This window comes from Rattus norvegicus, chromosome 5, assembly GCF_021556685.1.
Source record: "Rattus norvegicus strain SHRSP/BbbUtx chromosome 5, alternate assembly SHRSP_T2T, whole genome shotgun sequence".
Lineage (NCBI taxonomy): Eukaryota > Metazoa > Chordata > Mammalia > Rodentia > Muridae > Rattus > Rattus norvegicus.
Genome location: NC_141538.1, coordinates 146,824,398 through 146,840,629, shown reverse-complemented (window position 1 = coordinate 146,840,629; position 16,232 = coordinate 146,824,398). Strand labels below are relative to the sequence as shown.

The 16,232-nt window shown below is 49.8% G+C and overlaps 1 protein-coding gene across 3 annotated transcripts in view; it reads right to left on the bottom strand.

Annotated features, from left to right (window-relative positions):
• Nucleotides 1-16,232, bottom strand: part of Csmd2 (CUB and Sushi multiple domains 2) — a 569,250-nt gene that overhangs the window by 78,491 nt on the left and 474,527 nt on the right. For all 3 annotated transcript variants that reach the window (XM_087548710.1, XM_087548711.1, NM_001446899.1), the window contains 8 exon segments: nt 15,461-15,664; nt 14,666-14,790; nt 13,750-13,846; nt 12,405-12,509; nt 9,361-9,479; nt 8,839-8,908; nt 6,581-6,697; nt 2,991-3,200 (listed from right to left, as the gene is read on the bottom strand). In XM_087548710.1, the coding sequence (XP_087404836.1) occupies nt 2,991-3,200; nt 6,581-6,697; nt 8,839-8,908; nt 9,361-9,479; nt 12,405-12,509; nt 13,750-13,846; nt 14,666-14,790; nt 15,461-15,664 (1,047 nt within the window).

The following is a 16,232-nucleotide window of genomic DNA, read 5'->3' as shown; positions in this document are numbered from 1 at the left end:
CACCATCCTATTGCATGGGCTCAGTGTGTGGGCTGTGCCTGAAGGTGTGAGGTAAGCCTCTAGCAGCCAAACTTGGCCCAATGGTTGTGCTGTCAGCACTTATGTTTACGAGAGCTAAGTGTCAGGGAGAGAGCGCAGATCGAACTGCACACTCACATGCTCACGTCAGAATGCCCAGAACGTCAGAAAGTGACCTCATTTGAATAGATAACCTCTGCTCATCCCACACAAACCAGAGTGGCATGAGTGACCTCCAAGCTACCTCCCATAATGTGTCTACTCATTTACATTCCCACCAAGGGCATGGAAAGTTCCTTTTCTTTCCCTGTCCTTGCCAGCACACAATTAGAGGGCATTTCGAGTGCTAATCCCATCAGATATATTGTAAGTGTTAGGTTGATGGGAATACAAGCCACCTTGATTGATCAAACATGATATTCCTGGCTTGAAACATCAAATTGTATTCCATACGTAGGTACGATAATTGTGTGTCAATCAAGGAGGGGGTGGGGCTAGAGTTCTGGAGCTGGATACTGTAGGAAGATGAAGTCAGGGACTGCAGGGATGATCCTACAAGCCAATGCAATCAGACAATGGCCCAAACCATCCAAATCCAGTCCAACGCCCCGAGTAGATCCTTACAACCCTCAGAAGGAGTCTGCCCTGCCAACATCTTAATCTTGTTTACACATCCATCCCAGACTTAAGTTTTATTGTTCAAGTCACGGGGTCTTTGGTAATTTGTGACGGCCTCCCCAAAAAACAAGACCCAGGAAGTGATGGTGGCATTGGCGCCTGTGATAGGTGGATGACATTATTCAACCAGAGCATGGACTGTGTAACTGGAATCATCAACTGTCTTCCATGACAGACCGTTGTGACAGAGGACAATTAGGGATGTGTCCTGACTTACTGTCATTCCTACCCCTTCTACTCGTCCGTCACAGATGCTCTTGCACAAGAGTAGCTTCTGGGATGACCCCTCCCCCAGCGTCCCTGGGTGTGACTGCCTGGTTGGAACCAACACAGATGGCATGGTTTGGGGAGCCCAAGTTCTTGTGCCCCTGCAGTATAAGCCTGCTGTGCTCCCAGGACAGACACGCATTAAGCAACTGACCCCTGTGCACCTGGCCCAAACTGTGCCCAACTCAGGGGACAACTTTTATGGCTGTCCTAGAATGAGAAGCCTAGTCCTGTCTGACAAGGGAGGGACTCCCAGGAGAAAGATGATGAAGCCAGGAAACCACACGATTGCACGGTACTCTTTCTATATTAAAAGAATACGCGGTCAAAAACCTTGTACTTACATTATTTATATTTTCTTCCCAGGTGTACACTGTGCACACACACACACACACACACACACACTCACACACACACACACACATTATATGAAGAAAAAATTAAAACTTAGGGGTTGTCTTTGGGAAACAATCCCATCCTGTAGTTATTTTTCCTTGTTTTCTGTTCTTTAACAAGCTGAAAGTGATAATGAACTTTATCTGTATAACTAAAAATTAACATTGAATATAGAAAATTGCAAGGCAGCACTTATAGTAGATACACTGCTGGCTGGACGGAAGGTGCTTCCTTCTCTGTGTAGGGGAAGGGGTGGGATTAGGAGAACAACTTAACTTCTATGACATAGCCTGTTGTGTCCTTTCAGCCAGTGCCACACCCTGAAACCTTGTCCCCTAATTGGAGGGTATTTGGAGGCCTCCCCTGGAGAACTGGGCTGGGTTCCTATAAAAGAGGCCTTACAAAGGCCTTCAACTCCATCTATCAATAAGAACCATAAGAGGGTGCCGCCATGAACCAGAGAGCATGCTCTCCTAAACATGGGATTTGCTAACCCCTTGATCTTAGATTTTCCAGCCTCCAGAAGAGGGAGGAATGGGCTTCTGTTGTCTCTGAGCTGCCATCTTGCAACATTTGTTACAGTAGCTAGAGCTGGCTGGTGCCTCCTGTCCACTGAAACAGCTGTACAGCCTCAGGGTTTTAAAAGTAAACATGTACCAGTATTATATATATTATATAAATATATATATGGATATCATATATATTAGCTTTATATAAAATATATAGCTACACATGTTACACATGCTATATATAACCAATATATCATATATAACATATATATTATGCATGCATGAATATATGTATGCATGCATACATGTATGTATGAATATATGTGTATATGCATGTATATGTGTATGAATGAATATATGCATGCATGTATGTATATATGTATGTAAGTATGAATGTATGCATGTATGTAGCAGGAAGTGAGTAAAAGGAGCTGAGTGGGAACCAGAGCAAGTTCTTCTCTCAATGACACTAGGAGAGCATTCATGGCAGAAGTTTGGCCTGTGTGGGGCTGCCACTTACAGCCATGCAGCCAATGCTGATGACCGAATGGCCCCTCATACAGAAAAGCCTGTATGTGTGATGGGGATCTTTTCTGGGAATACACTCAAGGAGCACTGGGCCTACAATTGGGTTTCATCTGAGAAAACAAAACCTCTGTCAGCATACAGGTGAGTCGCCCAGAGGAAATGAGGAAACGCCATCTGAGGTGAATGTTGTTAACACTGGAATCCTCTATTCTCTCACTGGGGAGCTTTGCTGAGAGCCTCTCCAAGTCAAGGGGAAACGGTGGGCAGTGGGTGTCAGAGATTCCTGAGAGGAAACTGAGGGGTTGCTTACCTGGGATGCTCTTGACTACCGGCCCTAGACACTGTGAAGCCTCAGTGGACTCTGTGAGGCTGCGGCTCTGGGAAAACCTGGGCATATTTAAGCTGTCTGTCAAACAGGGTTAGGTAGCTAGTGAGGTGGGATGCAGAGAGGGAGCTGCTGACCGGAAGCCTCCACGGAGAAGCCTGCTACCCCTCAGCCCTTCTGGCACCTCTCTGCATGCATAAGGACAGAGATGCGTGGCTGTGGGTCAGACACAGGGTTGGCAGTGGCAGGAATGGCGCTCTTGTTCTTACCTTGGTACTCCAGCTTGAATCCTGGCCGGTTCTGGGAGTGGTCACTGTGGAAATACACGATGGTATCGTGGGACGTGGAGAGCAGGGAGCCCGGCAGCTCACTCCCGCTAAACCTGCCCATCATGCGGCTGGTCTCGGAGGGGCCGCTCCGGATTTCTAAGAAGTCGTGGTTGGGCTCCGTGGAGAAGTTCAGAAACTGGATGTGAGCACCTGGGAGGAGGACAGAGGCAGACATTGTCCAGAGCCATACAGTCCTGCCCCTGGAAGGCTGTCCTCCTACAGTGTCTCCTCCAGGGTCCGCAATCCCCACTACCAAAGCCCCAGCCGGGCAGAATGTGCCCTGAGCTTTGATAGTCTGGCTCTCGGGGAGGATCAGAAAGTCAATAGGCTTTGCGTTCAGGAATAAAGGCACCGCTTATTTCTGAGTTCTACCTGCAGTGTATTTGATTTCATGGGAAGCCAACTTCAGGGTCAACATTTGACTCCATTTGAATCATGTCTAATATCAATATAAAGATGGTTTATCTAAAATAAACATTTAGTTAAGAAGTCACAACCCCCACTGAATCAAAGGGCACACGCGGCCTTTCTTGCTGGTGTTTTCTAGAATCTTGGGGTGGTTCTGAAGGACACGGCTGGGAAGTATATATTGTCTCACCCGATCTACTGAAAAGTCAATTGAAGTTTACACTTGGGGACCTCGGTGGGTTAATCAAGATCTCTTAGCCACCTGTCAGGTTACATGGATTTAATTAAGCCCCTGGGGTACATATTTACATAAGCCACGGAGAACTGAGGTTGGAACAGAATCTCTGGCATTTGTTTACAGACAAGCGTTTTCAAAATTGGATCACTGTGGGAAAATGTTCTCCAGAGAAACCTGTTTGCCAAGTGTAAGAAATGCCCACACGTTGAATCGTTAACTGGGAAAATCAGGTTGGAAAAAGTAGACACTGGAAATAGAAAAATGTAGATGTCAATTGTGATTTCTATATTTAAGTGCCTGGAAGAATACATATTCATTTGCTAGTAACACAGAATGGGCATGCGCCACTGGCTAGGGTCGTGCTAGGCATGGCCAGGATGAGCGTGGAGAGACAGTCCCGAGGTGTTCAGGAGCACCGCGTTGTTACTTAAAGACCCCATGGCGAGGTCTCATACTTTGATTTTAAAATGTGTTCATCTGTATTCACTGGTTTGGGTAGGACGAACCCTTACATACAATTGTCCTGTCCTGTTCATTCACCCTCATTCTCTGTTACTCGATTCCATTTTATGCATGGCCTGCTCCCCCAGCTCACTCTCCTCCTGCGAGCATAGACTGCCTCCGCACCTCAGAGCATTTTTCTCTGAACCATCTTGAATCGTTTTCTGTAGAGCCGTGCTCTCTAGTCTTTGCCTGTGCAGCTTCCCATACTGGAGAACTCTGCAGCCTGTGTACCCAAGCTTAGGTTCTATTAGTTGTGTGGAAACCAAAACACAAAAAATAAAAACAAACAGCAAAACAAAAACCAGAGCCGTGCTCGCCACCTAATGGCAGAGGCACATTACTGCAGAGACTCTTTAGGTAATAACATCCTGTGTTCTAGAGCAGAAAGAGGGTGCTGGAGTCCACTTGAAAGCAAGAGACCCTGGTACACCACTGGACCTGCAACAGTCTCACTGCCAAGAGCTGGAATGCAGACGTAGGACTAAGGGACAGAGTGCTGTTGTGGCTGAACACAAAGGCTCACAGAGGGCAGCCACCCATTTAAACTTCCGTCCCAAGCTTGAAGACAGAGCAGTGGGAACTCTGGTCCACTTTGCCTAGTGTCTCAATCCAGACTCCATCAAGGCTGCCAAAGCCGTCTTCGCTTTTCCCAGTTTCCTTTAGGAGATGGTCCTAGACACTAGACTCTAGCCTTTGAGGGTCATCCTACTGTCTGAGAGCCCACTCCTGACACTATTAACGATGCTCTGCTGTGCTTGCAGACGGGAGTTGACCGTAACTATCCTCTGAGAGGGATCATCCAGCAGGAGATGGAAACGGACGTAGAGACCCTCGACCAAACATTAGAGGGAGCTCGGGGACTCCTGGCGAAGAGTGGAGGATAGAACTGAGGGAGTCGGACAGAGCCAAGGACACCACAAGAAGACCTACAGAACCAACTGATCTAGACCCTAGAGGGCTCACAGAGACAGGACCACCAACCAAAGAGCATGTATGTGCTGGACCTAGGTCCCCTACACATAAGCAGTATGGTTTCTGTGGGGGTCTCCTAACAAGTGCAGGGGTGGGGCTGACTCGGACTCTGTTGCCTCCCTTTGGATCCCCTTCCCCTAGCTGGGCTGACGTGTCTGGCCTCAGTGGGAGAGGATGTGCCTAGTCCTGCTGCAACTTAATGTGCCCGGGTGTGCTGGTACCCGGGGAGTCTCCCCCTTCTTAGAGGAGAAGAGAAGGTGGCTAGCGGGGGAATGAGGGTTATCAGGATGTAATCTGAATAAATTAATTAATTAAGGAAGAGAGCAGTCTCCAGGCTGAGAGGTTCCGAGCCTGTGCCTTTAAAAGGAGGCGGGGTAGGGGAACACTCCATGGGGTATGGTGGTCATCCACACGTTTTATGTGTCACAGTGAAACCCATTACCCTGTAGAGTTAATTAGGGAGATACAAATGGATAAAAAGAGGAATCCCCTGGAGAGTTCTTTTCCTAGGGACAAAGCGGAATTTGGGCAAAACGATCCCTGCGTACAACCCTTCAGTTCCTTGTCGGCACGAAGCCCAGTCTCTTTGGCGCAGGTAACCAGGGTTAAGCCATATTGCCAGAACATGCCATACGAACTGCCAGCAATTAAAATCTGCACCTAGACTAATGTCCTTCCCAGCCAACAGCCCCCATGCCTGGAATATTCCAGTTCCCTCTCTCAGTCTCTAGGCCAGCTAGAATGTATCCACGAAGAACGCCAACTCAATTTCATATTGACCTTGGCTCAATTTAATTAGGATGATGAATGGGACAGGGGAGTTAAAAGCACAACTTGAAGTCTGGACTCAGCAAAATGGATTTCCTTTTCTTTTATTCTAGGTAATTTCTTTTCTTCTTCTCCTCCTCCTCCTCCTCCTCCTCCTCTTCCTCCTCCTCCTCTTCTTCTTCTTTTCCTTCTTCTTCTTCTTCTTCTTCTTCTTCTTCTTCTTCTTCTTCTTCTTCTTCTTCTTCTTCTTCTTCTTCTTCTTCTTCTTCTTCTTCTTCTTCTTTTTTTAATAGTCCTGGAGATGGAACCTCGTGCCTTCCAAAGGCAAACGCTCTACTTCTCTATTCCCTCAGCTCCATCTCCAGTTGAGTTTCTGATTCTATACCCCTGCATTTAGTTCAGGACTCAAATTATGGTAACCTCTAACCTTTCTCCCCCATCACTTCAACTCTGCCATTCCCCAGGGCTGCCCCAGATAGCAGTGGATAAAGCCTAGGAGGGACAGTGCTGGGCTGAGCTTGTGCTGGGCTGAGCTTGTGCTGGGCTGAGCTTACGCTGGGCTGAGTTTACGCTGGGGTGTGCAGCTGGTTTAATCTAGGCTTGGGCTCGGCTCTTGTCTCCCTGGAGGCTGCAGACTCACCAAAGCCCACAGGCAGCGAGATCTTCCAGGAACAGTCCATGTTACTGGGGTAGTTGCCTGGGAAACCGGGGCTCAGGATCACCCCTTCCATCTCTTCCACTGCTCCCCCGCATTGCGCTGTGACAACAAGAGTAATCAGGTTAGGTCGTCAAGGAGAGTGCAGGGCTATGCAAGTGTCCAGAGCCCCATTTTAAAAACACATCATGAGCCACAGGCCTCAGGGAGAACCCAAAGGGTCTCCCTGAACATCTGTACCCACGGGTAAAACCCAGTCAGGGCTAAAGCACAGCTCAAGATACCAGGAGTGCCAGCCTTGGCCATGCCCTTCACAGGTCAGTGACTTCATCAAGGACATATAGGGAGTGACAAAGCTCTGCTTCAAGAGAGGTCCTCCACTCCTTATACGATAGCCCAGCGTTCTCTCTCTCTCTCTCTCTCTCTCTCTCTCTCTCTCTCTCTCTCCCTCCCTCCCTCCCTCCCCCTCTCTCTCTCTCTCTCTCTGTCTCTCTCTCTCTCCTTCCTCCCCAATCCAGTCTCCATGACAGCAAAGGATAGAGGGACGAGAAGGGACAGGCACACATTGTGTCCTCTTCATGTGCTTGTAACTGTGCCAGACCTATCATCTATGGGGTAGAGTGGCTGACTGTCAAGGCTTGCCATGACCACTTAGCTGTGACGAAGGGAGACATCTGATTTCAAGTCGTGCAGGACACCTCAGCAGCTGTTCAGTTGAAAATTATTTTGTATTTCACATTCTATGAGGAAAGCTTGTGTGAAGAAGAATGGGGCTTATCAGCCATGGGGGCCCAGGGAAAGGAGCTCAGGGATGGAAATGCCAGGCAGGATCCAGACCAGCACTTTTGGGGCAGAAGGTGACTAGGAAGCACACCAGGATGGAAAAGGGACCACCACTATGTCACAGTGACCACTGAACGTCCTGTGGGACTATGGGTGAGTTCTATGTCACCCTGACCACTCCAAGTCCAGTTTCCAAAGCAGCAAAAAGGCACGAAGAACAACCCGTCAGGGAGCTGCTCTGAGGGGACACGGGGAAGAATGCCTTTCACTTGGTGAAGGAGAGCTGATGTGTGCAACAGACGGCGTGAGTGACACCTCTTGCTCCGATGGTTTCCTGGGCCAAGTGTCTGAAGTACACCAGGTGAGCGCCTAGAGCTTCAGGCTACATGTGTGACCCTCTCAACATGTGAGTGAAAGCACAGAAATGAAATGCTGTCACACCAATGTGACACTCCCTTGAGTCACTACTTTCCCAGGGACAATTGGGATGTGCTTTAAGATCAGCCCAGCATTGACAAACCTTCCCCTTCCGTTTCTCATTTCCCTTTAACCTTCAAAGAAAGATTTCTGGGCTGGGGAAGATGACTCATGTGTAAGGTACTTGCTGTGTAAGTGTGAGGTCCTGAGTTTGGATGTCCAGCATCCATGTAAAAACCAAGTGCAGTGCTATACCTGTAATCTGAGTGTTGAGGGGTGGGGGTGGGGAGAAGGACTCTTAGAGCTCATTGGTCTGCCAACCTAGCTCATCGGGTGAGCTCCAGGTTTAGGGAGAGACCCTGTCTCAAAAAACATCTGGAGAGTGGTTGAGGAAGACATGTACAGACACTCCCCCCACACGTGTATATACAACAGAGAGAGAGAGAGAGAGAGAGAGAGAGGAGAGAGAGAGAGAGAGAGAGAGAGAGAGAGAGAGAGAGAGAGAGAGAGAGAGAGAACGCGCTAATGCATCCCTTCTGGCACTTAGGAGATACCCAGCTACTGTTTATTTCTTACTTTCTTGACCAAAATTCTTTGCAGCATCCTTGTATCTGCTAATTTCCTCAACATTGCCTAGCATGAGCTAAGCCATGAAACCAAGTCAAGTCCTTATCTTATGTGCAACCCACATGACAAGCAGGTCTGTTAGTCCGTCCTTTGACAAAGTCATCAGACAAACCAATGCGCCTAAAAACGCCTTCTGGGCTCTGGCTGGTTTTGTGGGACCACAGTGGCCCTCACCATAGTCTCAGGTGAGCAACCTTGTGATTTTTTTTTTTAGTGGGTGGGTAGAGCCTTCTATAAGTCAGGACAGCTTTGAATGAGAGTTAGAAATTACAAAATGTCTTTCAGAAACTACTGACTTGGAACAAATCCAGAACATCAGAATTTCTTTTGACTTGAACCTGAACACAGAAGTACGGCTGGGAGCTCCGATCCCTGGGGATTTGGGCTTTAGTGGATTTTGAAGTCGGTTCTCTTACCGATGCAGAGCGGAGGCGGGTAGTTCCATCTACGCACAGTCCCGGGCATGCAGGAGATGTGGGCGTGGCCCTGGAGGAATCGGAACAGAAGTGGGCTAGAGGCTCCCCGGGGCACAGTTATACATATAACCCAGAACGGGGGCTTGCTCTAGGCCTCGCATTAAGGGAGAGACATACAGACACATGGGATCACCTTGGGACTTGAGGTAAGACAGAAGGAGAGAGATTTGAGGGGAGACCACTTATGAAGAAGCATCGCTAAAGAATTCTCATTACAAGAGGTTTCCTTGTGAGTTTCCTCTAATTACTAAATTCCCTCATGGGCCCTCAAAGGGAAATTAAATTTTCCCCAAGTCCAATCAAATCCGACTTTGCAGGGACACATTCCAGGCTGGATTGTTCAAAGTCTTTACCATCGACGAAGTTTGTTTTTGCAAGAACAGTTTCAGGAGTAGATAACCATCCCCAGTGGGTATGGCGGCTGCCCCTGCCCTTGGGTTTTGGTTGAGGAGAGGGAGGTACCTGGAGGGCATATCCCGGCTCACACTGGAAAGAGACCACATCATTCACCAAGTAGCGCTCTCCTGTCTTCACCCCATTGCTGGGAACAGCTGGTTCGGGACAACTGCTCAAGCCCACCGCTGGACAAGACCAAAGCAGGGAGAGAGAAGAGTGCATAAGCTTGCAGGTTGAGGTGGCAGAGGCTGAGGGTACTGCTGGCTGCTTGGGGTCCAAGACTTGTGCCTTCCCGGGCACCTGCCAGCCTCTCTATCTGGCAAGCAGAGGAAGTCAGAACGTATAGGATGGAGGGAGGCTCACCAGGTCAAAGCTGGGACGGGGGAGCCACTTCAGGAACTGTAGCTGTTTTGTGCAGCCTCAGGCCACCCTGGCTGCAGACCCCCAGGCCTCTCTGAGCCTCTCCAATGTCCCTCTTGTACCTGCTCTCAACTTCCCTTCCCTTCCTCTGCCCTCAGAAGACAGTGTCTGTGGCAAGAAGAGAGGCCACCGGAAGGACAGAAGAGCAAGGAGAAGTTGAAGACAGGGCACTTCCGTGATGCTCAGGGCCCAAAGTCCCTTCTCCAGGACAGGCTGGCCTGAAGGAAGTTGGCCCACCAGCAAGACTCTCTCCTGGCTCCTAACTCAAGGTCAGGGCCGTCCCCTTCTATGAGGGGAGCCCCTCACACTTGGCCCTCCATGCTCAGCGCTAGTCCTCAGGCACTGTAAGATCTTGTCACAGCTTTGAGCTGCTTTCAAGTCACCCAAACTCACAGGCACCGATGACTCTTAAAATCTCTCCTCGAGTCCTTGCTCACTCTGAAATACATCTTCATGGCCATCCTGGATAACTCAAGGACCATCAAGGGCAGGCCACACCCCCTCCCATGATTCACTCTATGGGCTCTCAAACTCTCCCTTGTTCATTTTTCTTGACTTAAAGTTCTACCTATGTTCCTTCAGTCCAGCTGTACTAATTGTCCTTCCTAGGGGTGGCCCTGACGTCATCATCACAGTCATAGTCATCACAGTCATCTCTTTCTGAGGAGCTGAGAAAGAGGAGCTGCTCCTTCTGAGCCTGTCCCCTGAGCGAGGCAGGGTCACTGAGCCTGCTACCTCATTCCGCCCACTTGCTGCAGGCCTTAACTGCCATCTCTTAGAGAGGGTGACAGTGGCCCATATGTGTGGTCTTAAGCCATAAAATTGGGATTCAGGCCAAGGTCAGTGTCACTCCAGGTCTGTCCAAGAGCCGTCCAGCTCTGAGGTCACATGAACACATTCCAGCCTTAAGATGTATGAAGTAGACCCGTGTGTGCGGGTGGACTCCGTGTACAGCTCACTCGTCTGTTAGAGCTAGGAGACTCCTAAGGGCATGGGGCTTGCTGGATAGAGGTCTTCTCCCCTTCAAAGTGTGCTTTGCACCAAAACAGGGCCGTAGAGGGGTCAGCAGCCTACGTGGCTATATGAGACGGGCCGGGGAGTTATGAGACAGGGTAGCCTACCCTGGAGAGACACAGGCTCCCTGGGTAGTCTATAGGTAGCCAAGTGTCCAGGAATGAAGAATAAGGGGTTACTTGGCAGCCCCGGGAACCTGCTGCCAGCCTGTCTCCCAAGTCCTTGGTGCACTTTAGAGGTAAAACTCTGATAGTATATTTTTCTTCCTGAAGAAAATTGACATGCGATCAATTATACAAATTATATGTGAATATGTCGTGTCTATCTTATGCAGTTGTTATGGGTGAATATGCCCTGTGTATCCTATGCAGTCGTTATGTGTGAATATGCCATGTCTATCCTATGTAGTCGTTATGGGTGACTATGCCATGTGTGTCCTATGCAGTCATTATGGGTGACTATGCCGTGTGTATCCTATGCAGTCGTTATATGTGAATATGCCATGTCTATCCTATGTAGTTGTTATGGGTGACTTTGCCATGTGTGTCCTATGCAGTCATTATGGGTGACTATGCCGTGTGTATCCTATGCAGTCGTTATGGGTGAATATGCCGTGTGTATCCTATGTAGGTGTCATTACCATTTGAGGATATATGTCGTGTTTTAACAAATGTTTGCACTTGTGTGACCCTTACCAAAGCTAGAGGGCACTGGGCTGAGGGTGTAGCCAGTGGTAGAGTGGTTGCCTAGCATGTGTGGTATTCTGGGCTTCATCCCTAATATCATAAACCCCTAACACAAACAAAAAAAACCCAATACACTGCGGTCACCCCAGAATACACTGCTGTCTTCTCTCCCCATTCCCAGATTGTGCCCATGCCTCTGAGATGGGACTCTGACGCTTAGAAATGAAGTCTGTTGGTGGCTATGTCCCAACCCCTCAGCAGTGAGGCAGAGGCCCCAAGGATGAGTTGTAAAGCAACTGCGAAACTGAGCACGAGGCTCTTCCTCGTGGCTGCCTGCTGCCTGCCTTCACAGGAACGCCCTTACCATTCGGTAGGGGAGCTCACAGCAGAGTGACTTGAAAACATCTATTGGGGAGGTGATGAGGATAGAAGGAGACTGGCCATGTCCACAACTAGGTGCAGGTCTCACCTACAGGAGCACTTCGATGCCTCCAGGATGTTGAGCATCCTGGGATCCAACTGGCCCTCCCTCGACCACTTGGAGAAAGTTTGCTCTTCTAGGAGACCCAGGCGGTCGTCTGCCTAACTTCTGATGCTGGCTCCATTCTGACCCCATCAGATCTTTCCATGTGTCCATGTTGTCACAGGTGGTTGAACCAGTAAAGCTTACCATCATCGCCTCCATTTTCTTATATCCAAAGAATATCTACTGGGGCCAAGGCTGACACTAAGTGCTGTCCATGCAGGTTCTAGGGTATCTAGAGGGTTCACAGGTCAGTGTGTCCTGGATTGAGCCCAGTGTTGAGTATACAAGCTTTAGAGAGCTTCTGGTCTTCTCTAATCCTCAGCCTCTCTCTGTGGTCAGTGGTAGACTTAAGCGGGAAGGAGTGGGTACTGCCCAGTTTAGCCCACACCGAGAGTAGGGATTCAGACACCGTTTGTTCCCACCCAGACCCCCACACACGGCTATGACCCTGGGTTCTCACTCACTCTTGTATTCCAAGTGGAAGCCAGCGGCAGACACGCTGATGTCAGAGTAGAAATGTAGATAGAGCTGATTGGAGGTGCTGTTCAGGAGGGCGGGCACTGTTGCTCCTGGGAGAGAACAGCAAGGGTCGTTCGGGCACACCCTCCTGGGAACCAATTCCTACCTAATTGCTCTGTTTCTATTGCCGGCTGATATTCTGCTCCCTGTACCCCCCCCTCAACCCCAGTGTCCCCTGAACAAACTTACTAAATGACAAATGTCAGGTAGACAATGGACCAGGGAAGGGAAGCCATGGATGAACAGTGCCATAGACCTATGCTGCAGGAGGGCATGCTCCTCAGGCCGTAAGAGGGCTGGGAGTCTGGTCTCTGCTCAGTCCTCTTCAAAATGATTCCAACATGGACAGTTGTATGGTCAACCCAGCAAAGCAGGCAGTTTGTCTGGGTGTGCACGAATCATTTTTCTATCTATCTGTGGAACCTCTGGGCCTAGCACATTCAGGTAACTTCCTGAGCCATTGGACCAAACCACCTAGCATACTCTGGTACATGCTCGCCATTGGATGGGCAGGAGGGAATCCACTTCAGGGGAGGTGTTGTGTTGTTCCTTAAAAAATGAAACAATGATGGTTCTGTTATATGCTCTTGAGGACGTATGGGACGCCAGAACTTGCAAGTGAATGAATAACCACCCCAGCGTTAGTCACAGTGGCTTCATAATGAGGGTGACACAGACATCTACTGAGTGGTGGGCGGGTATATGAAGAAATGGCCTCCTCACACAGACAGTGCTGACTCAAACTGACACTGGGAGAACCCAGCAATCATGTTGAAGCCTGTCAGAAAGCCCCATGGTGTAAGATTTCATTTGTATGAGCTTCTTGGACTAGGGAAAGTCTATGGGAATGGAAAGATCAGTGGTTGACAGAGTCTGGGGGCGGGGCAAGTGGGGGGGTGGAGACTGAATGCAGTTGGCACTTAGTTTCTTTTCCGGACAATAGAAATAAAAAAAATGCTCTGGTATTAGTTAGAATTGATGGTTGTGGATCAACACGTACAATTATGTGGTCAGCCCCGCAGGGCAGACAGTTTATCTGGACATGCATGAATCTTTTTCCTATCTTAACATCATAGATGTCTGGGCCTAGCAGAGTCAGATAATTTCTCGGACCGTTGGGCAAAACTGTACACCACACTCTGGCACATGCCTGCCATTGGGTGGGCAGCGGTGGGGATACCAAACCTCAGCGGTGATGATGGTGGTGATCATGGTGACAGTGGTGATGATGATGATGGTGATGGCGCTGTCTATCACAACCATACGGAAGCCCTGGATGTCCCATCTTACCTGAGAAACTACCCAGCATGTTAACGGTGTTATCTGCTCCGTCAAACACTTCTAGAGAGTCCCAGTTCTGCTCTGTGACAAAACTGATGACTTGGATCTGGACAGACAGAAGGACTGAGCTGTCGGTCACGCGGCTCAAGGGCCTCCCTCCCTCCTCTTCCCGTGGGATATTTATTTATTTATTTTTATTTATTTTGGAGACAGGGTCTCATATGGCTCAGGCTAATCCTGAATTACTATGTAGCTGAGGATGGCTGAGCTTTTAATCCCCCTGCCTCTGCTTTCCTGGGGGTCCTGATTATGGGCATGCACAAGCACACCTGGCGTATGTGGTGCTGGGAATTGAACCCAGGGTTTTATGTGCATCATGAAAGAACTCTACTTCCTGGGCCCCCTTTTTGGCCCCCTTTTCACATTTGGGGTATCCTTTGGGTTTCCTTCTCCCACTGGGTGAGTCCAGCTGAGATCCTCGTAGACTCTGGCTCCCCTCCCATGCCTCCCTGTGTTGCTCTTGCCCTGAGCATATGTTATGTAGATTGGTGTATGCCTGGCTGTTCTCGCCTGGCCTCACCGTGCTTGGTGATCGATTTCCTGATCCCCCACTTTCTCTCTTTAATGATCTTAAATACACACCTCAAATCATTTGAACATCTCCTAAGAACCTTCCAAATTCACATTGCAGTTGTAAGCCCACTTTCTTCTCTGGGCCATCTTGCCTGACTGGACTTAAGTTCTGCCTCCCATCCTCCCTCTCCTAGAGATGCTGTGATCTCATGTTCTGGGAACCATAGCTCTATATCCACAATGTGCTTCCAAAGACACAGGGTCAAGGGCAAAGCTGCTGTTTCTCCTTCTACTTTAGCCTGGCTCACAGTCAAACAACAGCCACTTAACTGGGGTGCCTCCTTGTACCTACCTGGATGCCAGCGCCTTCAGGGACCATGATCCTCCATACGCAGTTCAGGCTGTTGAGGTATGGCTCTGGGAAACCGGGGGACAGGATGGTGCCCCTGCGCTCGGTGAGGTTGCCACCACATGGCACTGGGAAGAGATGTGCGCTGGTCAGAGGCTCCTTGGCTCGTATTTGTGGTGGCCCTATGAGAGCTGTTCTGCGTGCCTCCCTCAGGGCCTGGGGTCTCTGCTGGGTCTCCTCCTCGGCTAGCTTCTCCTAAATGGCTTCCAACTCCACTTCCCTCAGGATCTCTTGGCTCTGCTGGGCCACCTCCATGTGCTAGCCTCTTCCTTGCCCTCTGTGCCCAGCCCATTCTGTCAGGGTCTCCAGGAAGCTCTAACTCATCTTGTGTTGGTTTCTCCCGTAGCCCTCAATACCCCTCCACATCTCTCACAACCTGTAGGGTCCACAGCCTCTGCTGAGCCTCCTTTCCGTGATGGCTTCTCCCCTTGGGATCTCTTGTTCTCAGACTTCTTGAGGATTTGACCACAGACAATGGCTGTCCTGTGAGCTGTATCTGTTCCTCTCTTCGTGGCTATCCCTCTTTGCAGGATCCCTTCCCCTTTCTGCGTTCACTCTGCCCTGCAGGCCTAGGGAGTTATTTGGCCTGAATGGGACTTTCAGGGCTGCTGTGTGTCTTGAGGATATCGCTGATGGTTGGCTGTGTCCCTTGGGGAGAGAATTCCATCCCCAGTCCTTTCCTTCCTCTGTTTCTCCTTCCCCTCTCTGTCTTGCCCTTACCCACTTACCCACACTTACCCACACAGGTTGGCGCAGAGACATTCCACTGAGCCAGAGCCCCAGGTACCGGGAGGCACTCAATCTCTGGGGACCCCTGCAGGGCATAGCCTGAGTTGCATTCAAAGCGAATGATGGCCCCCACGGAGAAGTCACTGCCAAGCCTCTTGCCATAGCGAGGTTCTGGCACAGAACTGCACTGCGTGGCACTGGTTCGGGGCACCGCTGTGAGGAAGAGGAGGATCAGGTGTGAGGCCCCATCCCTGTAGAAACCGGCCCCGGGGATGATGCATGCAGGACAAGGCCGGAGGGGGCTCTGGGAGCTCAGGGTACATTTTAAGGCTGGCATGGACACTTTCCAGGGCAGGGATCATTTTGAGGCACATTGCTAGACTCGATGTTGGACCCAGTTTCTGGAAATCATGGCTAGTGACAGCCCCAGGGCCCAGACTTCAGTCTCAGGGCTGTTCTTTGCTTTCCTAGTGATACATCTTCCTTACCCGGGCCCATGCTCCCTAAAAGCAATAACCCTTTCCCCTCCATTCTCTGAGGCATTACCCTGCTCACTGGCCTCTCTTAAGCCCCCTTCACAGGGTCTGCAGTTGACTTGAACATAATGGTGGCTGTGGGAACCATGGCGCCCATCATAGTGGAACTGCCCCTGCACAGGGTAATACACGTGGCCTCCTGGGCAGTGTGGAACAAACAGGGAAGGCTGTGCTTGGAGACTGGAGGCCTTAACTATGTGGTTGTTGCTGGGCAGGGGTAGACTGGATTTGGCAGGTGAAAGTAA